The 27689-nt window shown below is 35.9% G+C and overlaps 1 protein-coding gene across 1 annotated transcript in view; it reads left to right on the top strand.

Annotated features, from left to right (window-relative positions):
* STXBP5L (syntaxin binding protein 5L) overlaps positions 1–27689 on the top strand; it is a 201063-nt gene that overhangs the window by 89949 nt on the left and 83425 nt on the right. Inside the window, exons 5-7 of the mRNA XM_085324665.1 lie at positions 8011–8145; positions 14782–14845; positions 21782–21865. Coding sequence (XP_085180791.1) covers positions 8011–8145; positions 14782–14845; positions 21782–21865 — 283 coding nt within the window. The remainder of the gene's footprint in view (positions 1–8010; positions 8146–14781; positions 14846–21781; positions 21866–27689) is intronic.

Below are 27689 nucleotides of genomic sequence, written 5' to 3'. Positions count from 1 at the left end.
AATAAGCTATAATTTATTGCTACAAATGATTCACCAAGCAGTTATAAATAGTAAGTAAGCAAATTCAGAGGAGTCACATTCAACTCATGATTAATTTGATGGGAAAATAGAAGTTCTAATTATTATACTAGTCATTAAATATTCTTCACCCACCCTGTACTTTCATAATCTGTAATTGTAGGGTATACACTGTAGTCAAAAACAATGAAGAATAATTTTGAGCAGCCTATATAATAGCTGGAAAAATCTAGAGAAGATAATGTTCATGCAGTGTTTTCAGAATATCATTTTCCTTAATGCTGCTTTTGTGTTCAGAAACTGCAAATAATAATGGTGGATTTTACCGCAATGTCTTCATTATGCTGTCATGAGCATCTAACAAGTTATGTAGTGGGTTTTCAGCTCTGCTTAAATTTTTCCTATGTAATTAATGAAAACAAAATAAGAAGGAGCAATTAATGTTAATCCAAAACAAAGGTTGACTGACAATGTTAGAGGAAAATATACATGGAACATAGAGGATTTTTCTTAATTTAAATATAGCCAAATTGCATTTAAACGAAAATGGACTACAAAGATCAGTGTCAAAGGCATGTTTGATTCATTCTACTAGGATCACTATCAATTCCAATTCATCCATCTCAGTATTTTTCCAAATTTGTTTGGAGGAAATATTGCAGACATACAAAACCAAAATCATTTATATGATATTTCCCTCTTTTATATAAATGTATATATATAAAAATATTCATATTTCCCTCTTAATACTCATTAAATTTCAGTTCTGAAATACTGCTTTTCCAGTTTAATTTTGATTTGTTCCTCATGTCCCATAACTACTTTTTTTTCTTTTTTTTTTTTTTTTAACTATAATATGGTCATTACCAGCCTGTCTCTGGTTAGTACTAAAGTAATCACCATTAACTATGACTTTTTTTTTAATCTCCCAATCTTTCTTTGTTCGGTTGAGGATGTAATAAGTGATGGAGGAGGTGTAACACCTCCTTTTTAATAATAAGACTTGATTTGGATTATTTTGGTCATTGCTGATGCACAAGCATGTGAAAAATGTCTATTTGTCAGATATTTTATTGACTATAGGACTAAAAAGTGGTAAGATACATAAGCAAAAAGTACATCTTTTGATAATTGAGCAATGCTTTCCCTTATTTAGTTTATACTTTCCTTTTTTCCTAAAAAAAAGTGCCTGATTCCATGCCAAGAATTCCACACCTTTATGTAGTTTTCTTTCTGTTCAAATTATGTGAAATTATCATACTGATCTGGCTTACCTGAGTTGGACTACTATAAATGTTTGGATTGACCTTGTGTGGTATGTGGAGAATATATTCTGAATGAAATAAAACTCTGTGTTGTAATATGGTGTCATAAAAACCCTGAAATGAAAAACTGACCAGATGTATTGAATAGCTCTGTATTTCATCTGACTCTGAGTCAGGCAAGTTATTAATTAATAAGTATTTCCTATATTTCTATGTCAGCCTTAGACACTGTGCACATACTTTAACTAAATTAAGCTAAATGTTTAAATTAAACATTGGAGTTCTAATAATGGAGTTCATCTTGGATTTTTGCCTTCCTAGAACTTCCTGCTAAATAGTTCCTATATGCTACAGGGAAACACTGTTAGGATTACTAGGGGCAGACACAACTCCAGTCTATCTGGGGAACTGCACAGCCATCTGGCTGCAAACACATGATATATGAAAGGCAGACTGCATGGATTACTGCTAATGCACATGTCCTTTACACACCTTAACTATTCGGATGATTAAAATGTACAGAAATCATCCTTATGGTTTTTCATTTTCTAAATAACCAAAACAACCCTATGCGTGTTGGACCTTAAGGCAAATGTATGACTTTTTCTTCAGAATTGTAAGTTTATTTGCATATTCTTATTGCTAATATTTCATTTATTTATCATTTTAAAGCAGCATTCTTAAGTATTCTCTCTTATTTATTATGCAGTTACCTAATATCAGCTATTTTAATCATTTATTTTAAGGAAGTTGCTTTTCTAAACTGTATTCTGGAAATCATTCTATTTTCTCCTTTTTTAATTCAGAATCAGCTTACATAAATATATTAGAGTTATAAATTTAGACATTTGAATTTTAACTAATCTTTAACAATATACTACTAGATACTTCAAGGTTGCGTTTTGTAAAGTATTTACGCAGCAGATGAGCTCTGGTGTTCTGCATAGTCCAGGAAGAAAAAAAGATACCTCCAGAGTGCAACCATCTTTTAACTTACGTCCTCTAAATGGTCCGCTGGAGACAACTTACTGTCTTCATTGACTGTACGTATAGCCTGGGCTTCTGTTTAGGTATTTCAGGGAGGCTACTGATTTGTTACACCACATGAATACCTATCTAAATGTACTTGTGTGCATTTTGTGACTTAAAGCAATAATTTCAGCTGTAACACTTGCTCATAAACCCACTGAAAAGCAGCCCAACACTTTCTGAAGATAACTGCCCTCAGAAAGGGGTAATCTGTTTTCCACCACTGAAGAATGAGCGGGAACTGACTAGAGGAGTCCAGCCTTACTTTCATCAGTGAGGACATTTTGTGTTATTCAAAAAAAAGCCAAGGGTGGGAGGAGATTTGAAATAACACTTTTGCTTGCTGATGTAGGGAGAAGAAGACTGCATATAAAGTCACAAGGCACCTATGCAGCTGTAGATGCCATACTGGCAGGAAGAAATCTTGCACAGGTCAAAAAGAAAGGGAAAGGTCTTTCCCTAGCACTTTTCCTCTGCTGTTGTGAAGGTTCAGTGAAGGCTGCACAGGCCACAGATTTCTCTCTAAAAAGAGTTGTGTTAAAAGAGGATCTGATAGAACAGCAGCCAGTCATTAGCTAGTTCTGAGGATGATGGCTAGCGTTATCAGGTGGCAATCAACTACTGGTGTTGGCCAGCTGAGGTGAGTAACATAAATTAAAGGAGAGCACAGAAAACACTGGATTCAGTCAAGCACTTTGGAGATAATCCCATGAGCCAGAAGGGAAGTTGTGATCACTAACTAAAAGTTAGACTTCTGAGACTGGTATAATCTTTTCAGGAAGCAGATCAGCTTTCTCAGCAGGACTTACCCATGTTTGGATGCTAATGCATTATGAATTAGGTTTAAGACCGTGGCTAGATAGCTTAGTAGTCACTTACAGCTATGAGAGGAGCCTGGGCCAGATTATGGCTGCTCTGCCTTGCAGCTAGCAGGCTTGCTTGCTGTTAGTTATTTACATTTCCGAAGGGTTACATTTCCTTCTGTCATCCCTTATTTTTCTCGTCTTCTTACATTCTGCTTAAACCTCCTTTCTGTAAACATGCTGAATAAGGAGATAGAGTAATTTAGTTTGGTAGTTTCTGAGGGGGGATTTGAGCTGATGTTTGTTTTTAGTGGGAACTTTCAGAAACCAAACCCTTCTTACTGCCAGTCAGTTCCTGGCGTAAGGGCTGGTACGTGTTGAATGCTTGCCCATATTTAAGATTRTCTATGGGACGAAAGGCATATGGTAATATAAATTCAGTTACAGTTTTGAATTTAAGATATGAAATCAAAGCCCCCAGGAAAAAACAGAAATAACGAAGTAGCAGGAAGTGTTCTGGACATTATCCTTTATATTTCTGAGAACAATATGATTTCCCTTTACTTTTCAATATTGTTGCAAGAAAGGTGATATTAAGCCATCTAAACAATTTACTAGTATATGAGGGAATGTAGCAGTCTAAATTACTAAAAACTCCTGATATTCTACTAGGCTGCAATGAACTTTTTTGGTCAGAATTCTTAGTCTGTGGAGTACTTTGATTTTCTTAAAAAATTTATCTCAAGATTTGCTAATCAAGAATAATAAATTCCTTTTTAATTTTTTTAATTTAATTTAATTTTTTGTTTTAGTTTTTGAAAATGTCCCATTAAATTATAGTGTTATTTCTCATAGCTTATATAAAAATCCTGAAAACACTTCTAAAATTATCTAGTGAATTTTTGCCTAATAAATTCTGATTTAGATGTTTTGTTTGGTGCTTATTAATWTTTATTACATTTTATATCCTACTTTGTGTTTTGAATACCTTGAAAAACTGATACAATGTTCTAGTTTATTTTTGGCTCCTTTAATGGTATCAGTCCATACTTTTTACTATATCTTGTAATGGCCAATGAAATTCGTATTGGTTTTGCTGCTATTTAATATCTGGCTGCTAAGAATGTAGAATATCCACTGCTGTTGTTGACTTCCTGTAAGTAGYCAATGTTGAGCAAATTCTCAGGACTCCTTTTAATCAGGTTTCATGTTATCTCACTCAGATTGAAAACCTGTTTAAGTAGAAACCACTCTGATTCATGCTTTCTTAATGTGAAAATCAACCTTCCTCCCCTCCTGCCCCCCAGCTGGTTGACTGGCTTTTGTACAGGCATCAAAAGACASCTTAATATACTTGGGGAATATATGACTAATAGAGAGATGCCTTCCTTGCACAGTAAAAATTTTAGTATTTTCTCCTGAAGAAATCATTATATAGCTGTAGTACTTGCTGAAATGGAATATTTTCATTATGAATCTGAGTCAAAGCTTTCAAGTCTCAAAGTCAAGTTAATACTTTCTGTAAAACAAAATTCAGTAATACCATAAAACAGTTTGCATTCAGTTTATATAATGTTAAGGAAACTACTCCAGCAAAGTGCATAGTTTTCTGAGAAAGTGAAAATCATTTACTTTGTTTGGTGAAGCCTAACAACACATTGTATTAAAACGCCTAATAATGTCCTATGCTTTAATATGTTTTTAATTTCTAAAATATTTGTAAGTTTATTACATGTAGTCAGTCGATAGCTAGGACAACTTGTGTACTATTTTTATATTACTATAGTGGAAAACCAGGATGTTTTATGTATATTTTGGCATTTTCTCTGTTGTTTTAATTTCATATTATATACATATTGGACTTTGTTTTATACTCTGATATTGAAGGACAAATAGAGGCGTACAGAGACTTCGATGTTTCCATCCTGATCACTATTTTTTGCTGGTTTTTTTAGACACAGATTTCTTTAAGGAGATTGCATTTTCTTATCAACTCACATATTCTAAAAGGCAGTGTTTGATACTGTGTAGTAACAATTTTGGTAAACAAGTCTTATACTGTAGTCTTTTCATTGAGGAAGAAAGACTATGCAGAATATTTTCTCATTGGCTGTCTCATAATTTTAACAAAGCAAAATTATTTAAGAAGAAATAGCTGTGCTTAAGACAGCAGTAGACTTTGTGGTCATTGTCTTTGGTCGTACTACATATCCAGACTTAGTAGCCGTTGGTGTCTTGGCCACATCAGAAAATGAGAATAGCGACTGATGGCCACTGATTTGTGCTCTGGTTTGATCATGGTCTTAAAGCAGGACATTGCTCTTGAAACATTGCTCTTGAATTTTTAAACTCATGGTGGGCAAATAGAGGTAATGCAATAGTTGGGCAATTAGACTTCCATTTGAAGGTGGTTGCAGTACATGCTGGAGATCATAACCTAGAACTGTTAGAAGCAAATTTCAAAAATGGAAAAATAGCAAGCAAAAACAGTGTTGCATTGGGTCAGGGGTGATTTTGGTTCTTTGTTTATCATCTAGATACTGGCTTCAGGCTTGTGCTTGGCAGATCTATTTTTTTAATGTATACAGTACTGGCTTGTGAATGAGTTTGTCAGAACAATGAAAATTATTGTGGTTCTACATTACCTTAAACCTGCTAGCTTGATAACACTAATGCAAGAATTTGGAGTAGCAATATTCAAGTCAAATAGGGTTCACTCTGTCACTCACGAGTCATCTGTCAGTCGTTAGACAGCTTTCACCATCAAAGACACAACTTTTTTTCTCTTCCTGGAATTTAACAGTTTACTACAAGCAAGCATTGAATAAGCATTAATGTGAGATGGTTAGGAGGATTAATCAGCCAGGCATCCAGGGAGATTTTTGCACGGGACTGGGACCTAATAAAACGTGCATGTACCACAAACACTTTGGAGTACAAGAGAGAAAAGCAGAGCTAGTATAGAAACTAGAAAAATAAAAATTTGGTCTAAATTTGAATCTGACCAGAAGTACAGTAAATGGTGCTTCTACAGAGAAAGAAATTTGAGTTGTTTAGTTTAAAAAACAAAAGGATCAGGAGAAACATGAAAAGTACCTTCACATCGTACAACTGCAAAATGGGAAGGGTATTTTTTTCTTTGTTATGAAGGGAGCAATAAAGCTAAGAGCTAAAGTTCCAGCAAGCAAAATGTAGGTGAGATACTACTACTGCAATTACTTGTTTCAGGTAATTGTYGATCTGGCTACACCCACAGTACAAATACCAAGTTGCTGCTTGAAGACTTTTTATTTTATACACACTAAGCTGTAATTCCCATTTTGAATGTCATTGTCTTGAAAAACTTAATTCTCTTCCCACTACAGGCAGTAGTATCACTGTCGTAATTACACCACTAATAAAAAAAATGTACTCCTGCACAGAAGGACAGAACAAAGCCTGTATCATATTTCAGTCTCAACCGAATCAACAAAACAGGATATCTGTGAAGGGCAAGCCTTGTGCTGGAGTCCTTATTTAGTGACAATTTTCCCCATAAATCAGGATTTGAAGACTACATATCTTAACTGTTTTCAATCTAGACTGATATATAAAGTGCAAATACATTTTGCTCACTTTAATGCATTCAGCAGTAAATGTTCTAACACTTGAGCAGATATTTTGAAAACTGTAAAACTATTCAAATACTGTGTAAATCTGTTTGGAATCTTTCTGTCTGATGAGAGTTCCCATACAGGGAACAATTATAGAAAATATGTGAAATCTGTATGAGTGTTAAACAAATCCTTTAATTATAAGGGCGGCAAATGCTTGTCTACTCAGGGGACTTTACAGATGTAAGGTTAGATTACTGGAAGATAGTCAGCACTCCTCTCATTCTTTTATAATGAATTYGAAAAGATTGGTGTACCATAAGAATATAACTTGGAAGTATATAGGTTCGTGAATACTGTTCATTGTTTGTTTGTTCTTTTTAAGGATAAAAATTATTGCATAGCTGTTGACTCCAGCTTGTATATCAAAGCTAGAAATACTTTGCTTGTGGAATGGACTGATAAATGTAATCATATATGGCTTACCAAGCAAAATAACTGCTATTTGCCAAAATTCCCAAGGCTTTACTGTAAGATCAGATGAAGTTTCAGTCTGTGTAGGTAGCATGCTTTCAAATATATTTCAGCCATAAATGGTTTTATATTTTATGTGGAATCAGTTTTGTTTGAATGTGAGTACTATAATATAAAACAAACCTGAATCTACTCATTCATCATATCTGTGCAAATTTTTAGGTATTATCCTGAGACATTATCCGGCATCCAAACAAATACAGCACTGGTGTATCACCCTATAAGAATGAGATGAATTTAGGATTCAGAGCATATATCGTATAATGCTTAATTGCATTTGGTAGCGCTCTATCTAGTGCCCTACTCTTCCCAACCGGCAGCCAATAAAGTGAATGTTTCCTTGTGTGAATGCCAGTGTTACACATCCGTTGTTCAAAACATGGATCGTGCTGATGTCCCATTAACTTCATCTTTTTGAATTGGAAAGAATAGCTTATTGTAAAGATGAAAATAAGAAAGCCTAGCTTGAGAATCTTAGATACTTGCATAGTGCAGTTTGCAAATTTAGGGATGATGTAACTAGTGTTGTGCTCAAGTGCTGTGGTGCTTTTTGCCTGCCCTTACTGTAGGCAGGCGGGATGGGCCTTTTTTGTTTCAGGTTTTCTAGTGTGATTTTCTTGCAGATGACCTGCAAAAACTGCACTTGCTGAAAAAGGCTGTGCGGCCTTTCTTCAATTTCTAAAATGCAAAGGACACATATTTCATCTGTAAATGTGTTGAAAATACTGCTGATACAGTGTTTAGTTCCTTTTTTTTCCTCCTTTACAGGATTACTTACTGCCATCTACCTTTCCAGAGTAAATGGCTTTATGTTGGAACAGAGAGRGGAAATACACATATTGTAAATATCGAGTCCTTCATTCTTTCTGGATATGTTATCATGTGGAACAAGGCAATAGAACTGTAAGTGCAAATGTTTTTGCGTTTGTGTCTGTGGTCATTTTCGTATTGCAGGCAGCTGCCTAAAGATTCCTTCTTCAGAATATTTTGTTTTTACAAGTATTTACAAGTCTCTAAAAAACCTTTTATTTTAATGAAAACCTGTACAGTATAAATTGTTTATTATGAGACTTTGGGAAATTAGCTATATGATTGTGTAATTATATTCTTAAGTTACTTGGGAACCTGTATTACACTCAGGTTCAATTAAATACAGATAATAATCATGAATCTCACAAATTCAGACTGTTTTTATCAGTATAGTTTGATCTCTTCCAAACATTCTCGGAAGATAATAATGGAGCATGTTGATTTTCAGACTCTATGTATTACTTTTCTTTATTGAATTGTAGAATAGTTTATATAGCAAGGGCCTTTTGGAGGTCTCTAGACCAAGCTGCTGCTTGGTTAGGTTTAGGGTTTAGGCCAGAATTACTATGTTCATTTTGGTGATGGTGGTTGGTGGGGGGAAGGGTGTCAGGAGGGAAGTATCTTAGCTATTTCCTCTTTCTCATTTTGTTTTGATAATGTTAATATATTTAGTTTAGTTTTCTTTTCTTTCCTTTTGTTTTTATATGCATTATGTTGAGTATATAATGTCTTGGAAAATTTGAGAACAACAACACATTTTTGTTTTTGTGAATGTTTGGAATTTTTCTTCCTCCAGAGATTAGAGTGCTTTTCTTCTGCATAGAAACCAATTTCAAAACTTAAGTTTTTATTAAACGGAACTTTTCTACCTTATTCCACTTCCTAATTAGTTCAAAACTCTTTTGCATAAGTCTTTTATTTCCTTTTTGTGGCTATCATGTAGCTCTTTTATTGAGAAATTATTGGAATGATGCTTTTATTTAATGAAAAAGTATGTGGGATGCAAGGACTGCTTGCTAGTGAGCTTCAGGTGCTGAGCTGCTGAGATARGCTAGCTGTTGTGCAAGAGGCTACCGGGAACTTTTTGGTAAACAAGCAGCCTCTCCTGAATTTCTTCACTGTGTTTTGGCTATGCAAAAGTATGTTTATGTTTTCTGATTTGTTTTTCTTCCAGAAAATTGTTAAAGACAATAATATAATGCAGATATGTTTTGTTACCTCAAGTACTCAGAGAGATTGTATGGTTACCATAATCATTTCTTCTTCTAAAAAAAATCTGTAGTTTGTCATGTACCACTTTGGTGACAGTTGAGTACAAGTATTCATTCATTACTACTTTTAGTTCAATCAAGTACCTTTATCCCTGTAAGCAGTGTGCTAGTGTAAGAAAGCTGTCTCATCTCCATTCAGTCTCCTCTTGTACTGCTTGATATTGGATGGAAGAAGTTGTCCTTACCTGTAGATACTGGGATGCTGTATGTTTTCAGATTAGTTTGTCTATATTTAAGTGAGAGGCTGCTGGGGATGACAGTGACGCTTATGACAGCAGGCACCTTTAGCAGATGCTATAGCACTGTTGATGTTGAAACTAGATAACTTCTCCTGATAAGGTTACTTGAACTCTGTCTTACAGCATAAGATAATAACAGACTATCATGTCTTTTCCAGCACAATTGCTTTCTTGTGGGAAAAGCATAACTTAGATTACCKTTAAATTGACTATTAACTCTAGATGCATTTCATGAGAATGAGCTTTTGGTAGCAGTCTTTCCTTTTCAATCACACTGAGCTGTATTTTTGCAAGAACTCGCTTTATTTTGGGCCAATGGTTGTGTTCTTATTTGATTATATTTTTAATCCATTAATTATAGTATTGCTGTCGTATTTTTGTATTCTAGAATCATGTAATTCAGATTGTAAGGCACCTCAGAAGGTCTCTAGACCAACCTCTTGCTTGAACCAGATCAGCTACGAGGTCAGACCAGGTTGCTCAGGACTTATAAATTCATAGGGGCTATTGATGCTAGGTATTTTCAAAGGTGAGGGAAAACAGCAAAACATATGTGTATATGTTCTCAGGCACCGCTTCAGCCTGACTGTGAATGAATCTTTTAAGATGTAAGAGTGCTCATAACATTGTTTTTCATTGCGGGATATATCATTTCAAAGTATGGGATTAGTTTAAAGATGTTACTATTCTCTGTAAAGCTTGGAAGCAGAGCATTTGCTTTCTGTGCAGGCATATTTGGGTCAAATTTACAGGCAAAATAAGCCCAGGAAAAATGATTGCTTTGCTGCTTTTGTATCCTCAGTTTATGTGGAGAGTTTATGAATAGAATTTTGAGTGTGTCAGGCATGTATGTCATCTGTCCAAACAAGCCTGAAGGAGTTTTCCCGTTGTGTAACTCTCATCTGAAGTTTCTATACTTGCAGGCTAACAACTTGATTTTCTCTCAAAATTCATCTTTATTATTTGCACTGACTTTCAGTTCCCCTCTGAAATCCCAGTGAATTCTCATAATGTGACTTTAACTCAGTTGTCTTCAAGAGTTCAAGTTTTTACCCTGAAAACCAATAAAAGATGGAATTGATAAAATTTTTTAAAACTTGAACTGCTTCAACTTTGGAATGTTACTCCCTATATCTCTGAGTCACTGTAAAGCCAGATTATGTCTTTGGTCTTGTGAGAGTGAAAAACAAACAAACAAAAAAACAGATAAAATTCCAGTTCTGTTAGTTCTCCAGATCATGGATGGGGAGGGCCTCCACATAAAGTAGCGGTCAACATAACCTGAAAAGATTGAAATACCTGTGTTGTCATTTTCTCCTTTCTTTCACATACAAGCTATATTGTAGCCTTTCATCACAGAATAAATTTTTTCATGTAAGGTCATGATGCAGTTATTCAATAAGTAATAAAACAAATGGTGTTGCATAGGTGCAAAAAATATGGGGCATAGAAAACATATTCCAACAGTTCATTTTAGCCAATTTCTGGACTTACCAAGGTTTCAACCTCACAAAGAGTTTCTTCAGACTGACTGAGATTAGTGAGATTAGTTCATTCCTCATCCTCAGGGAAAAAAAAAAAAAAAAAAAAAAAAAAAAAAAAAAAAAACCTACTGTCAGGCAGTGAGGCCTATAAAATGACTTGACTGCAACAATTTTTTTCTAACAGTGTTAGAAAAATATAGTGGTTCTTTGCAGGGCAAGGTTCAGGTAAAGTGGCTCAGCAGTAGTTTAGAGATTTGGAAGACAAATAACTCCAGGTGTAACCTTTGCATATGATGCAAGAAATCTTACTGCTTTGCCCTACATGCCTATTATAGACTTAAAATGAGGGGGTTCAATTTTTTTTGTTTGTTTTTATCATGATTTTTTTGTCTCTTTTTGTATCAAAATATCCTGAAAGAGCTGTAGAGCACTACATTTTGGAATGGTAGTGTTTTTCTCCTTTTCCAAATAATTCAGAAGTATCAAGTGGAGAAATACATCAGAAAGATGGTGGAAATACCTATTTTATCTGTGGTATGATACTATTGTGTTCTCATATAGAAGAGATCATCCAGCCTGCTTTAAAGCAGTATGTAACATCAGTGAGAAATTAAAGTCTGAAATCATGCAAAAGAAAAATTTTTTTTTTCCTTCTTTTTATTTTGGGTGATTTTCAGTACTAAGGCATAACTAGTGCTGGAAACGACAAGAAAAAAAATTTATAAATCACTATATAATGTGCACTGTTTAAGTTGTGGTGGACCTCACCTTGTTCAGAACTAAGAAAGATGATTAGAATACAGGTAATTTTAGAAACATTTGTCTGAGCCATTTTTATCTCATACATTACTACTACCTCAGACCACAATAAAAGCATCTTTTCAGCTGAGAAGACATAATAAGTTAAAACTTTTTCACTTGTCATTTCTCTGACGTGCAGCAGAGCTACTCCTTGATCAGAGGTGTTTAGTGCTCATCGTACTGCTAGGTTTTCTACTCTCTAATCAAATCCTTTTGAAAGAGATCTAGAAGAGAGGAGTAGTCAGTGACCTCAACATATGTCTCCATTTACTCCAACTATTATGGGATTATTTTTCTCAGCCTGCAGAGTCAGATGTTTTGGACCCTTCCCAAGTGTGTAGATCCCAGTGTTTGAATGTCCCACTAATGAATGAGTAACTGAAACTTGTCAAAAATTACAGGTTTTGGAGTATCACAGAAGTGGGAAAATTAGAAGTCAGTTATGACAGAATCATAACTTCTCTTTTCTTTCTTAGCCCTTTCCTTGCCCAGTTCCATTCCACAGGTGTGTCTGGAAGCCAGCAGTTCCACTGTGGTGAAGGAGAGCAGCAAACAGAAGCAGAGGTAGCAGCCCAGGAGCAACTCGATCACAGCCTCTGTGCTGTGATCCAAATGCAAATAGTTCCTAGTGTAAAGAAAGTGCAAACTTCATGGTGTCCTTCTTCTAGACATCTTAGAAATCAGTTGTCTAAAAATCCAGAATTGCATCCTGAGGTTGAATTGATTCTTACCTGCCCCAAGACCCACCCTTGATCCACAGTATGGAAACTATATATCTAACTTACTCACTTTTTTTAATTTCCCAGTGACTCTACCAATGAACCAGAAATCTTAAAATGTTTAATGCACTGCACTTTTGTGAGAGCAGAACTGCAGGTGATCACTAACTACTGGTACTATAGGAGTATCTCTTTATGCCCATCCTTTTCTCAGCACTGTAGTGTTCAGTCATCTCCAGCTCTGTAACAGTGACTAATAAAGATGTTTTCCTTTTTTCTCTTCCGACTTTTTGTATCACTTTCTATCTCTTGCTGATTTTCATTCTTCTCAGAAATCTTTACAGCCTAGTGCTTCTACAATTGTTCTTGCTATTTTTTTTCAAAAGAAAAATTGTTTTCTCTTGGTTTAATTTTTTTTGTCRTGTATCATTTTTACCTACCCTGTTTTGCTGTTTCATGAAGTTCTTTCAACATTACTTATGCCACTCAGTTTCTCAGAGTAAATAGAATTTCCAAGAATGATGGGATGTCTTCCTACATCATCTATATATTTTCCACATTTTCCCCACTCCAAAGTATAAAATTGCTAAGATGACTTACTTTTTGAGCTTTCTAATTTTGAAATAAATAAATAAAACCTTATATCGTTACAATATTCATTTTCACAGTAAATAGTTTTTCTATTTCATTCTTGTTTTTCTTATTAGGAGTAAAGTCTTATGTAGTTGGCATATCATCTCTCCTCCGATAATGAACATGCACCAAATAAATCAATGCATACTGCTCTCTGGAATAACTTCTGATGAAATAGGAAATAGTTCAATACATCAATAATTTGTTAACACACTTCTTGCCTTATACAGGTGTTATGAGAACCTTTTGTTCCATTTTTCAATTCTTCTGCAGTCTATTTTTCTGAAATTTTTTCCTCCCATGTTAAGCAGCTTATTCTTTCTTCTTGCTCAGTTGAAGATAATTTTTGAGCTTCTTTACTGCAGCTCATAGCTGATATTTTGGGGGCTTGACCTGCTATTTATGAACTTGGCTTCTTTTTTTATCCTTCTAATCTCTTTATAGAGCTTTATGTTCTCAGTCACTCTCAGCTGTATCCCAGTTAGTATTTGGGAATGAAGATTTCTCTGCTCAAGCATTTCACTTCCAATTTATTTCTTCTGCTGCTTCTTCCCTATTTTCCCACTTCTCTAGAGTTAGGACCTAGTTACTTTTTATGCAGTGTCACAAAGACAGTTAGAAGGAATGCCAATATAGAAATATCTGGCATAAACAGCAGTGTGTTTTATTCAAGATATCCTCATATGTGATTGGTTTCCGAGCACACTTTCATCCTTTTTCAGGAACTTCTGGATCTGTACTTTTGCTTTTAATTTAATTCAACAGTATTTTACTTTCTTTGCCACTGTATGACCGCATACAACTTTGTCATCTCCTTGACAACTCTACCATAATAGGAGTGAGAGGAAATAAAATATTTTATATTTACCAACACTAAAGCTACAATGAGGCAAAATGTTGCCTTGTGTAGACATTTCCACATGCAGTATGATGTACTGTATACAAGTAGTAATTAATTTATCTGTAGCTCTGATAGTGTTTCATGAGTTCTGTAAACTAATATTATTGATATAACATAGTTAACTAAATAATTGTTTCCCATAAACCTACTTTAGTGCAGCCATGGTGTCTACCCCTAGGCAAAATTGACTTTAGAGCTTACAGCCTGGCAGTCCCTCTATGTGCAACATTTTTCTAGGGTACATACCCAAACCCGAGTGATCCTAACAGTTGAGATAATTAAAACATCTCATGGGAAAAAATAGTGAAACCAGTGAAGACTTAATGAACCTTTGACAGATTAACCTTAAAATCGGGCAGGGAGAGGGAGTGGACCACAGAAAGAGTGATTCCCTAGAAATTAGATGAAAACTTTAATAGGAAGACCAGTGAGATTAAAAATTAGAAAAGAAAGGATTTATTAACAAAAAAGAGTCTTTGCCAATAACAAGGCAAAAAAAGGAATTAAGAAGACAACAGAGAAAGATATCGATAACATTAAGGTAAGTATTTTCCCCTGTTTGGCTTTTAAACCATTTGAAGTACAGTTAACATACCTGAAAATTAAGGTAAGCATCTAGGTCTTTATACAAAAAAAAAAAAAAAAAAAATTACAGATTTGATTTAATTTTTTGTTTTGCAGATCCACAAAGACTCACCCTGGGCCAGTAGTACATTTAAGTGACAGTCCAAGAGATGAGGGAAAAGTGAGTACAACTAATGATATAAAATATTGCAATATTTCATAGCCCTCATTGACGTTAATAGCACTTTCTTTTTGCTTACTCACTAAATTAATTATCTGCTTTCATTATTATATCTGTAAGGGAACTTCTAGTAAATTATATTTTTTTAGAAAGCAGATTTCTGTGGAAATTCTGATGAGGGAAAAATGGTATGATTCTGAGATATAAACGACACTTTGAAATCTACAGTCAGTCAAAATTGTTCCTGATTAAATAAATTTGAGTTTTACTTAAGAAAGAATTGCCTAAAGACTGTATGAGGACTTCAGGTTTGAACAAGCATGGTATTTTGAGGAAATCTTCATAAGTTTTAATAAGTTTTTTGTGAGACCATAAATCTTTTCTTCTGCAATAGTACTAATGATAATATGTCACATTTGGAACATGTTACTGTTTGTGAACAGAGYTCAGAATAGCAAGGAGCTGTCAACTAAGGGAAGCAAAATATAAGGTGTGAAAGATAGGGCCCTGATAGATAACATCAGGAGGCAAAATCTGAGTCATTTATTTGTGCAGTAGCTTTTTCAAAATGAAATTTGGTTGTCACGGTACTAGTTTTATTTGTGCTGTCTTTATTTATATGATGGCATGGAATTTCTGAGCATTTTGCCTGTGTAGAAGGGACATATAACTATATAATCATTTTTTGTGATGACTTTTGCCAAATTCATTTCAGTGAGCATTTATACAGGACTGCATCTTGCAAATGGTGTATCTATTTGACTGTGTCCCTCAGTTATATAACAGATGATGGTAACTGGAAACTACCAGCAGTCTGAATTTCTTATGTGATGTAGAGGACTTTATGCTGAAATTAGTATAGATGCTTAGGAAAAAAAGGCTGGAGGCTGCATCTGAATTTCATTTGTATTGTCATTGCCTGGACTTTTCTATATTGCAGGCTGAAATATGTGCAAATAATGCACTTGCCAGGTAGCCCTCCATTTGCTCGTTATTTCAGATTGGACCTCTAAAACTTTTTTGAAGAACCACAAAAGATCAAACAATTGAGGGTAGAGCAAATGAAGGCAATTAAACACTATGAAGCCTACATAGTGTTTCAGCTTCAAACCAGAAGTTGTCAAGAAATGTTATTTAAGTATTGATGACTAACTACCTGATAACAATCAAGGTATATTACTCAGGTGTAGCTCTTGTCCTCTGACCACAACAGGAGCTGTTGATGACCTACCTAAAGTACACAGGATAAAGAATAAGGATACAATAATTCTTTTAAAATTTTCTTGAGAGCGAACATTCCTTAAACGAATATCATATACCATATCCAAACAGAAATCTGAAGTATTTTGCCATCAGCAGAAAGAGAGGAGATGAAAAGGTCTCAGGAAAGGGAGCTATGGAAGAATTTGCTTGGAAATACAATTGCTTGTTGCTCAGAGGACACACTGGAGACATCTGGGCCCTGCTGAAGTACTGGCATACTAAGAAGGCTCTGGCAATGACAAAATCAGATGGATCTCTATGAAGAACAAACATGGAGAGAGAGCGTATAAAATCTAAGCCATATTGAAACCATTCCAGTGCAGCTTTTCATGTCGTTGATAGATTGAGAGTAGTGTAAAGAACAAATGATGCTAGCAAAACATTAGCAGATTTGTAGAATGTGCCTGATGATTACATGTAAGTGCAGAAGACCGTGGAATTAATACACTGTTGTTTACTGGAAGATAGCAGGAAAAGGTACACAAAGAGAAGAACCAAGCACTAAATGTAGGACATAGCTCCAGATCACAAGAACTAGCAGTAGAGAAAATTGTAAACTAAATCTTTCAAATAAATCTTACCAAATTTTTGTTGAAAGAATAAAGGAAAAAACAATCATCCTTCAGAAGGATGGGGGGAGTAAAAAGTATTTCTGAGACTTTTGCTGTTTGACATATAAAAAAGAGAGTAAGCAGTGATGCAGCCAAGTTTGTTGGACTTCAGGAGATTCAAACTCAGCAGTAAAATGGCAATTAAAATTCACTGTAAATTTTGGGAAGTATTACATATTGGGTAAAGAATAATTCTGGTATATAAAGCAATGGGTCTGAAGTGATCATTACTGTTTTTTAGTAAGCTTTTACAGTAATGGTTAATAATTCAGTGAAAATGTCAACTTAGTACTCAGAAGCAATCAAAAAAGAAAATCAGTGATGGCTACTTGCCCTCCTCACATACTCTTCTTTGGTGTTTGCTTTTTTAATTACAAAATACTGTGGTAGATAGACCTTTTGTTTAATTTAGTACAGCTGTCCTTAAGAAATAGTTCACAAAGAGCAGTTTCAAAGCATACCCTACTTAGCTTTTCAGCTTAAGCCAACCAAAGACCATCATGAGATGTTTATGGAAGAAATCAGACTCCCCAATCAGCTCATGAGGGGCCAGCAGATACTTTGTATCTTCAGCAGTGATTATGACCAATTTGTACTCAACATTTAATTTCTGAAGCATATGTAAATGAACGCAAGTATCTGCTGGAGATACAAATATTCTTGTGCTCTATCTTGGTTATCCTGCTCAAGGATATCACAAAGCTGATTACAGATCTAGGCGTGTTTCACTGAGGAAAGTAAGTAGCATTTTCCTGTGGGACTGATGTTTAGAGAGTACTGAGTAGAGGAGGGTCCTAAAACACAGACAGTCTGAAGTCTGAAGTTAGGACAATTATAAGATCTCTTTTTGGAAGTTAGTTACAGGACTTTTGTATGCCAATTGTATATTCATTTCCAAAAAATTCTTCCTATTCCTAACAGTTCAATAGTTGATATCAATGACTGATGACCAGCTTTTCTGTGTCAAAAGGGTTAATTTTGTTCCAGAAGACTTCTCCCATTCAAAAGTTTTCCAGAGTGCCCTGCAGAAATCATCAAGGCAGAATTTGAAGACAATCTCTGTTATGGATCTAGCAAGTTGTGGCTGGAAGACAGATGACAGAGAATCTGGGCGTTTAGATTGTCGCTTAAGAACAATTTGGGGTCCTGATGACTGAGTACATGAAATAAAACTGTGTCTGCCAAATCAGTGAGTAAGTGTGCATTAGTAACAGGCTGAAGTGCGTAGACATTTGTAAGTGGCGGATCTGTAGTAAACATATTTTTTCTTGCTGACACAGAAGACATTAGCTGTAGTGACCTGCCCAGGAACCTTTTCCAGCAATTGGTGAAAGCTTAACAGGAAACGGTTTAATATTATTAACCATTAGTTGGTGGACTAAATTTCCTGTCACTGAGTATCTATTCTGAGATCTAGTAACACCTAAATACAGTGTGCATTTTGGCAGGGTTCCCCCAACAACATACACAGAGCTGTTCAGCGCTACCAGGACAAGGAAAGGTGCTGGCATGTACCAGGATGCAATTTGCTAATGGTGAAGAAATCTCCCTAAAACACCATCATCCAAAGCACTTTCTTAAGGCAAAATGTGCAGCAACTGCACTAGATGTGAAAGATCTTGCCTTGGCTCCTCTCCCCTTTGAATTTCATGCAGCCTTCTGCCCACTTCTAAACTTAAAGAAAGCAGGAAGAGGTGCCATTCTCTTTTCTCCCTTCTAACTGTGTCCAAGAAAGAGGAGTTTTGGAGATACTCCCTAGGTCACCCTGTAGTGCTAAAAGTTTCCCAAGTAACACTTTTCCAGATCACATACTCCTTAAAAAGCTTGCACTGTCTCAACACCAGTATGTAAAATGTAGATGCCAATACAGTTTTTATTTATTTTCTATTTAGATTGGAAATTCTTCAGTGTAAGGAGCTACATGTCTATCATGCATGCATCATGTGTATGTATAGCTTGTAGCAAAATAGAACTCTTGTTTACCTTTGTGCCTGAATGCCATTTAAATACAGTCACTATAACTAATAAATAAATAACAAATTGCAGGACTTTCCATAGTACAGGAATATGTCCACTTTTTATCTAACAGGTAGGAGTCACAGAGGGAGTCCTTCTCCCAAAGAAATAAAGAATGTACTTTACTCGTACTTTGTACTTTGTATGAAAAGCCTATAATGTGTTCAGAAGTCTGAGCTATACTAGGTAATAATTAATAGTCTAATTAATTATATGTAATTAAAAGAGATGCCATGAAATTCAAGTTAAAGGGAAATCTTTTCTTCTTGCTTTCTGAACTCTTTTACACATATTTACTGGTATTTTTCCTCTTTGTTTTCTCCTCTGACCACACATATGGACTTTTGTCTTTTATACTGAATTGAATATTACAGACATGGAGTTTTTCTTACAGATCTCTCTAGTGCTTTTCGTGATCCAGAGACATGAGAACTTTTGAGTTCTCTACGGTCCAGACAGGTCAGAATTCAGACCATCATAAAATTACTGGAGATGAGACTAATCCCATTCATCCTGTTGGAGTTCTGACTTTATTGTCATATCAATGTATAATCAGTTAAACAACATGGCTGCAATGGCATATCTGAGCAGGTGATAGAGAGATTCCAAGCTATGCAGCAGAGCTGATCATCTTTCAGTGGACTTCTTTCCTGAATTCATACTGCTTTGTATCTTGCAATTCTATAATGCTGTTGTGTGATAAGTATTTCAGCTGTCTCTGAAAGGGGATATTTGACCTTACAGTAATTACCTGGAGCACAATGTCTTTGCAAAAGAGTGACAACAATCAAAAGACAAACCAGCTTCACCAGGGAGAAAGGTTTATAATAAACCGAGTCACATATTAAATGTTTTTCTATTCCTTCAGTTTCCTGATTACATTTGTACAAAAGCTGAGGAGAGAAGAATACTGGAAGATAGAAACTCAACTCAACTGGCTTAGTACCCAGCTATAATGTACCAGTGCTAGTATTCRTTATGATCTCAGTAAGAAAGGCATTCAAACACCATAAGATATTGATTAAAATACTATTTATTGGAGCTAACACAAAAAGGAAAAAGAGGGTAGATAATCTTACATCCCTGCATATGCTGGGAACACTGAGTTGTGCAGCATCAAACAGACCTCCGCTCAGGGCACTGCACACTGTGCCTATCGCATCTGTGGAGAAGTTCACCATTTTGGTCTTTAGACCTCTAACAGGATTTTCTTAGAACAACACAATTCTATTCATCATTTCTGCTGTCAAGTATAAAGGCATTCACATGAGAACTTAAAGATAAGGATGCACAGGTGGTGCAGTGGGACACAGTGGCAAGTGGATGCTGCCTACGGGCTCCTCTGTTACGATTTAGCCAAGTGAGTTTATCCTGCAGCCACAGCACAGCCCTGTGTGCRCTGCAGCACAGCATAGCACAGGTGCAGGGCTGCACCTACTCAGATTTACTGTTATGTTGATCACTAAGTCCTCCACGAGCAATAGTTTTCCAGCTAGGATCAGTACAGTAGCAGTGAAAGAAAGTGCAGTAAGATTCTTTGTTTACTCTCCCAATGGGAATCTACTAACTAGAATACCATGCAGCATCCTGACACCAGTGCTGTCTTGTTAATTCTGTGCTGTCTAAACAGGATGTTTTTTCATATTTACTCTGCTGCAGAATCCATAGAATCTGTGGAATTTCTCCAGTACAGTTTGGATTTTGGTTAGGAGCAAAATTCTTAAATAATGAGATATAATTCATATTCAAGCACTAAATTTTTGARCTGTAAATCATTCCCAGATTATGTAATGGATCTTCTCGTAATGAATATTCTCACAGCAATATAAAGAATTATATTTAGTAGATCTGAGAGAGTTCCCAGACACTGTTGCAGTGGTATTTATGCACTAATGATATTTATCTTGCTAAACAAAACATCACTTTTTTCAATTCAGTAAAGTTCCTTTTTTATGACTTATGCAAGCTAAAATGATTGCAAAGATCCTGATAAGGTGTCACAGACTAAGAAATATTCTTGTCTCTCTTCTGCTCAAATTCTTAATATAGGAACTCTAAATTCTTTCCTGTACTCTGTGATCCATGTTTTTATGTGCAAAGAACAATTACAGTTATCACTGCTAGGTGTATAAAATAGTCCATCATAGAAATCCGTGAGCCTGCCAATTTGGTCATTCCCTGAATCTTCACATCCAAGACAGATTCTTACAAAGATRCGGGCTGTAAGAAAGAATCTGCAGGGTACCTAAGTAGACCAGACTTGACATCTTCTATAAGAACTGAAATTAATTGTGTTACTGTGAAAATAAGTTGTCCAAATGAAGTGTACTCAATACTGTATCCAACCGATAATTCAGGTCTTTCAATGCAGGAGAAAGCATTGTGTTCATTTGTTCATTCTTTATCTCCTACTTGTTATTTTTCTTCTCTTTCCTATTTAGACAAATCTTTATTACTGGTATTTCTTAATTGTGGGTGTTTGTAGGCCATACTAGTTCTGAAAGAAGCAGAAATTGACTTACTGGTTTATTTATTTTCAGTTCAGAAGAAAATATGTAGTTCATTATTTGCTGCAAGAGTTCCTTCTTCAAAATCTTTTTAAAGCAATAGAAAATAAAATATCTGTAGCTAAGTGAGAATTTAATGTGGGAACTCTTTGGTTTAGTGTTATTTAAGTGATCACTTAGGTGTCAAACAGTTTTCCATACAACCGGGGTGCAAAACGGTAACAGCTGAGAGGAACATGCTACATCCATAATTTCTCAGCAGATACAAAATTGCGAGGACTGGCCAGTTGCACAGTCTTGCAGAAAAAAAAGGAAGCGTATAAAGCCTGTGTTTTTTTCCTTCCATTTCAGAAGCTGAATTGTCAGATAATGTGAAAATAGGTTATGTATAGTGTAAACTACAATTTTGCACATCAGTTTGGCATTTCTTTTTGTAGTGCTTATATTTTTTAAAAAAGTCTTAAAATCATGAGGTTCTTAATTATTTGTGTACACCTTTTGAATCTGAAGTTATAACTGTGTTCACTTCCCTCCTCCAGCTACTGATAGGCTATGAAAATGGGACTATAGTATTCTGGGACTTACGATCTAAAAGAGCTGATCTGAGAGCCTATTATGATGAGGTAAGCAATTTCCATTAATTCAGCGAAAGTATTATTCAGCAGTTTGTCACGTGTTTTAACTAGCAGGTGGGTATTTATTTTAAGGTACTTCTTGTTCTAGAAATACTGTTTGCTCTGCTTTTGAATGAGTTATTGACAATAGAGATGAAATCTTGAGACCTCAAGATCTCAACATGTTAGCCTCTGTTGAGTGTACTAAGACAGAGAGTCTCTTCCCCTTGGTTCTAGAAAGTTCATCTGTGTGAGGATCCCCAGTCTTAGAAGAATATAGTAATGAAATGACTCTGAGATATAACTACATTAGGAATTATTATATATTTTACATACCACATATTATCATCTTTATTGCATAATGCTAGTACATTATTAATATGAAAGGTAAATTACTCTGTAGGGTTCTTCGTACTACCCAATAGTCAAGATTTGAGTAAAGGGATTTCTGTGTTTTATTCTCGTACCTCAATCAGACTATAGTTTCTCATCATTTGTAACTAAGTTGTATCAAACATAGATTCAGTTCTTGTGTCAATAAATGTTTTACTTCAAAAATAGATACACTCCTAGTTATTACGATTTACCCCAAAAGAAAACATGCATTGTTCTGCCAGTCTTTCTGTAAACTTTAACTTGGATGAATGTAAGTGCAGTTACAACTGAAGGTAGCAAAGCAAAGTCTTTGTGGAGTGATCCAGGGTATACCTGATTTCTTTCAGATCTTTCTCCTTCTTCTACACATCATCTTATAAAGTATAAGGAGTGCACACAGTTATTGTCCTCCAAAAAGTAATCTGAGTCTCTGAATCCTGCACTCTTTAAAGCATGTTTGTGCAGACACATTGACACTATACTGAGCTGCAAGATTAAAATTCTAAGCATCCACATAGCAAATATTATAAAAGACAGGATGATTCAGAGTTAAAACAGGCCAGCACTTAATCCTCAAGATATGTCCCATTCATCTAAGTGACCTGTGCATACCTGCACACTTGTGAAAATGCATCTGTTCTATTACTTGAGATAGGACATTTTCACTTTTCAGGACTCCTAGAGGGACCTGTTCATGTCTTCTGTTGTGCTCCAAACAAGACTATGTAAAGCAGGACAGTCATAATACTATTTCCATTCTTTTTAATTGCTTGTTGAGAGAGAATGCTTAGATGTTCAAAATTTCTCATACAACTTATTTTTTCCACATTTTTTACTACTGTCCTCAGGAAATAGGCTTGGTCTTTTTCCCAATCTCATGCTTTTCTCTTTGATAGCTACTTGCATTGTCATTTCTCAGCCTTGAACATCTTATGAGGGCTAGCTATTGTCTACTGACACACTTGCAAGATTCTTCTTCTGTCTTCAAAAGGGTTGTGTGACTAACTGCTGTATTTTTTTTTTCCAGACTTGTAGGATCTAGACTGATAATGTACCAGATCTGCTAGAAAAGGGGTTGTACTTGGGACTAACCCAAGTTTGCAACTCTTATAGGTTGGTTATGTAGTATTAGAATCTGAAAACATTTTCTGCTTCCCTTCACCTTTCCATCTGGACTGATCCAAGGACTCTGTGCCCTGTAAACTCTGACCAGTTTTTCAGAATTGTTCTTCTGACACTGAGCCAGCCAGCAATTTCAGGATACCTGTGAAATCTCAGATAAAGTGTAGTAGATGATCTGTATCTTCACTGAATGCTTCTTTGAGCTGAGTCTGGATTAAATTAATCGAGCCTTGCTTTTCTTACTATTGGTATGCTTTCTTAGCACCAGACTTTAAACTAATGTAGTTACCATATTTGATAGTGAAACACCTGGGTACCTTGTCCACTACTTGTACTCACCACCTCCTCTTGTGGCATCTCTAAGGATAGTCAGATGGCACCAGCTTTATCTGGCTCATCAGTGAAGCAGATGCTTCTGTTTAATGTCAAAAATTCTCCTGGCACCAGACTTCTCTATCAAGGAGTACTTGGTACCTACTGTGAGACACAACTTATTCTGTTGTCTTGGATTCACTGTGAGCATTCAGCACCAAGGCAAGTTCTTTCTTCTTTGTCATCTTCTTCAAGTAGGTGTGCATCCTAGTAATGACATGGTGCTTGGAGCAGATGTAAGCATGCGCAAGATTCCGTCCCCATAGTCATCCTTTCACAGTTCTGTGGTTCCCTGATGGTATTGGGTCCTTGTCTACTCTAAACCAGGCTTTGGGAAGCAGAATCTCTATTGTTACTCAGATCTGTAGAATCAATTACTGTGTAGCACTAGGGCAAGAAGTTAACAGCAGGTGTTTTCTGATACTGAAGAGGAAAGGAAGCCAACATTATGTGTCTGCAAATCTAAATGTTCTTCTTTTCTAAGTTCAGGATGGATACTGTATCTTCTCTCATTCAATTGTTAAAGACAGGAATAGTTTCATATCTTTTGACTCTTAAGATCCTTGTTTTCATACAGCCTTCATTTCATTGTCAGTCAGAAACACTGACCTCTTCCATTCAGATTTTTCAACACGTTGAGTGGGTTGAGTTGGTTTTTTGTTTGTTTGTTTGTTTTTTAATCAAGGTTTTAGAGGTAGTGGACACTAAGCTCAGATGTAAGAGATCCTCTTTATTTCAGCATTTGGATAGCTGATTAACAAAGGGATCGTCAAGAGATAATGGCTCTCAGTTCGTTAGGCTTTCACCTCTATTAAATCTTGCCTATCCTTTCTAGGGGGCATGCCTTGTCATACCAGTGTGATGCTTTGTATCACATGAGACTTAGACTTGGACATGTGACATATGCTGCAGACATGTCCTCAACATATGAGTATTTTTTTCACTGGGAAGTGAGTTGTTCCCTACAATGTTAGCAGGATCTGTCCAATGTTTGCAGAAGTACGTCCTTTGTTTTTCCTTCCCATGCTTGGTGTTCTTATAAGCCCGTATCTTCCCTTTCARACTTCTTCCTGATATTCATGGCTTATTCACTGGAGTTACTAAAAGTACACCTGACTCTCTCAWAGCTGAGCTGAAGTCCAGCTGGAAGCTGCCTCAGGTCATCAGCTCCCGATGCAGGAAGTTTTTATATATTCTCCTCTCCTGTTTCAAAGCTTCTCAAAAAGCTAACTAAAACATTCTCACTTGTAAAACACCTGATGCCAGAATGAAGATTGAACCTGCTGCTAAGTACTCTTGTGTCTGCTCTTTGAGTTGTTGTTGCTTTTGTTGTTTTTTTGTGTGATGATGATCATCATCTTCCCAGTGGCAATCTTATCTGTTGAGTGTGAATTCAGGCTTTTTAGATCAATGCTCCTACATTATGCCCTCTGTTTAGGGCTCCTCTTGCAAACCCTTTTCTAAATTCCTTCAAAAGTTTGTTTCTAAAGAGAGGAAACCTTGGAGAGAGAGCGCACAGAGAATCCAGATCCTTCAAAGACTCTGCAAGTTATTGTTGAAAGTCGTCAGACCCAAAGAAGCAGCTGTCTTCATATGCAGATTGTTTAAATGTTTGACAAGTTGTGTCAAAACATATTCTGAGGTTACTGAAGCATAATCATCATCTTTAATCTGACCACATCTCCAAAATGAGGAATAGAGGCCTCAGAGACATTTTCCACATGACTTTTCCCTACCTTTATCGAGTACTGTGCAATTATGGAGGTATCAAATTTGATGTGGCCACTCATGTGATAGTCTTGCAGTACTACTAACACAAAGGATTCCTAAGACTCAAGTGATAAGAAAATGTGGTGCTTGTTCAAAATATAATTAAAAATGGTTCTGGAGTCCCATCTGAGTTCTCACCAGTTGGAAGAGTTTTGTGCTTGGGAGGGAACTGAAAAGGTGTTGGGCATGCTTAATTTCAGTACATGCTGAATATGGGAGAAGATTGTATATAGAATCAGGTATGCAGCAGTTGTGGATACTGCAGAAGGAGAAGTATATCCAATCTGCAGTGATAACGTTTATGTGTAAACTGTGTGAATATTCACATGAGTCATCGACTGTGGCAAAGACTTGTTCTTAGTGCTCCTTTATTATGTAGATGCTACAGGAGTCAATCAGAGTGCTAGATATATTCTAGCAGAGAGAAAGTTAGGAACTTGTTCTGTACACCTTTCAGTATCAGTCATGACTCCCAGATGAGCCCTCAAAACCAGTTCTAAATAATTCTTGCTCATTTTGGAGTAAAGTCTAACAGGTGAACTTGAGTTGCTGCTAAGCCAACTGTCTGTGACTGTGGGAGCATTCCTCCTCAGCTCCACTCAACAGGAGGTGTATACTGGCAGTTTACACCTAGCAGCTGAGAGGCAGTTTAACAAGCAGCTTGGTATATTTTTTAGCTACTAGTTAGTAGCTCCTGCTCGGACACACTTAGCAACTCTAACCACATGAAATGCCTCTATATGTGGTAACATATCAAAAGTGGATTCCAATTTGACATGATAGCAAGCATGAATGAGCTCATGTCAGAATTAATTTGAACAAGTTTAGACATGCCTTCAGTGTAAGTGAAGCCGCGCTCCCCACAGATCTTAGGCTTATTACTTGAGAGAAGCAGCACTGGACTGTGCATGGTAACACATCTTCATGCATTACCGTTCATTGCTTCAATACTCGCTTTGGTGTCTTATGGGTCTTTACGAGGAATTGTGTGCCCACCCCACTCTGGTAAGTAAAAGGTTTGAGTGACATCTATTATTTCACTTTAAGATAAATATCTGGAGTTCAGCTTGTTCAGCTCCGTTTGCTGTGTCTTTATTGGTATGACTAGCTTATCAGCATGTTGGCAAGTTGTTGAGATACAAGACATGTCAAATCCCTTTTGCAATATCTGAAACATCTTACTGCCAAGGCTCATTTTGTGGATATACTTTCCTACCTCAGGTGCTGAGTAAAGTTCTGGGGAGGGGTCACAGCCTTTTCATTGGTTTCTTCTGAAGTCATCTCTGGACCATCAGCCTTTACCAACCATATCAATCAATATACTTATTAAGAGAGCAAGACCAACAAGGAGTTTTGAGTAGTGACCAGCAACACTTAGGATAATTCCTTATCAGCTTAAGCAAAACTAATTTGAACAATTCTAGCACTTAGGACTATCCAGGCATGATGTTAAAGTTATTTGAATAAAGCAGGTAAAAAGTCTATGCACAACTGTAAGTGTACACAAGGTGTTAGCATTTCTTGGAGTGCAAAAATGAAAATTTATTGAACTACATTCAAAAATATATCTCACTTATTTACACTTACGTAAAAAATACACTGTGTTTTATGCTATTTGGCAACTAACGTTTCTGGAAGGAAAACGGATTCCAGGGAAAATTCAGTAAATTTCAAGTTATGGTTTGCAAAATAAAATACTTAACAGAATCACTTTACAATTCCTTCACTTCCTGTTTTGCCTAGCAATCCAGATACAATTATATTGCTTCTTGCGAGAGAGGAAAAAAAAAGAAAGAAAGGAAAAAACATATCTCAGGCCTCAGAAAAGAATTGTATCTGCACAGGTTTCTTTTTTCCAGTAAGCTATTTACTTTTTTAAGATTCAACTTTTTTGTTTCTGGATCTCTAACTTTTAATGTATTTAAATAAAATGTCTACCAAAAACTTTCTTCAATATCTGTGTGAAATTGCATTTGGTTTACTTGCATTATTTGGTTGTAAGTTAGTTGTAGGTCATATTTTTGTACTAGTCCTTTTCTTTCCAGACTTTTCCCTGTTAACTTTTGCTCTTTTCTTCATCATCCTCAACTCCAATGCAAATTACATTTTTATTATCATTCCAGTTCACACACTTGCCTCTTACAGCTGCGTCTTCATTATTTAAGGACCATCCTTGACTCCTTCACTTCTGTGA

The sequence above is a fragment of the Rhea americana genome, unplaced genomic scaffold (assembly GCF_003343005.1).
Source record: "Rhea americana isolate MKP2758 unplaced genomic scaffold, rheAme1 scaffold_92, whole genome shotgun sequence".
NCBI lineage: Eukaryota > Metazoa > Chordata > Aves > Rheiformes > Rheidae > Rhea > Rhea americana.
The sequence above is the reverse complement of the archived record's forward strand: the minus strand, read 5'-3'. Positions and strand labels throughout refer to the sequence as shown.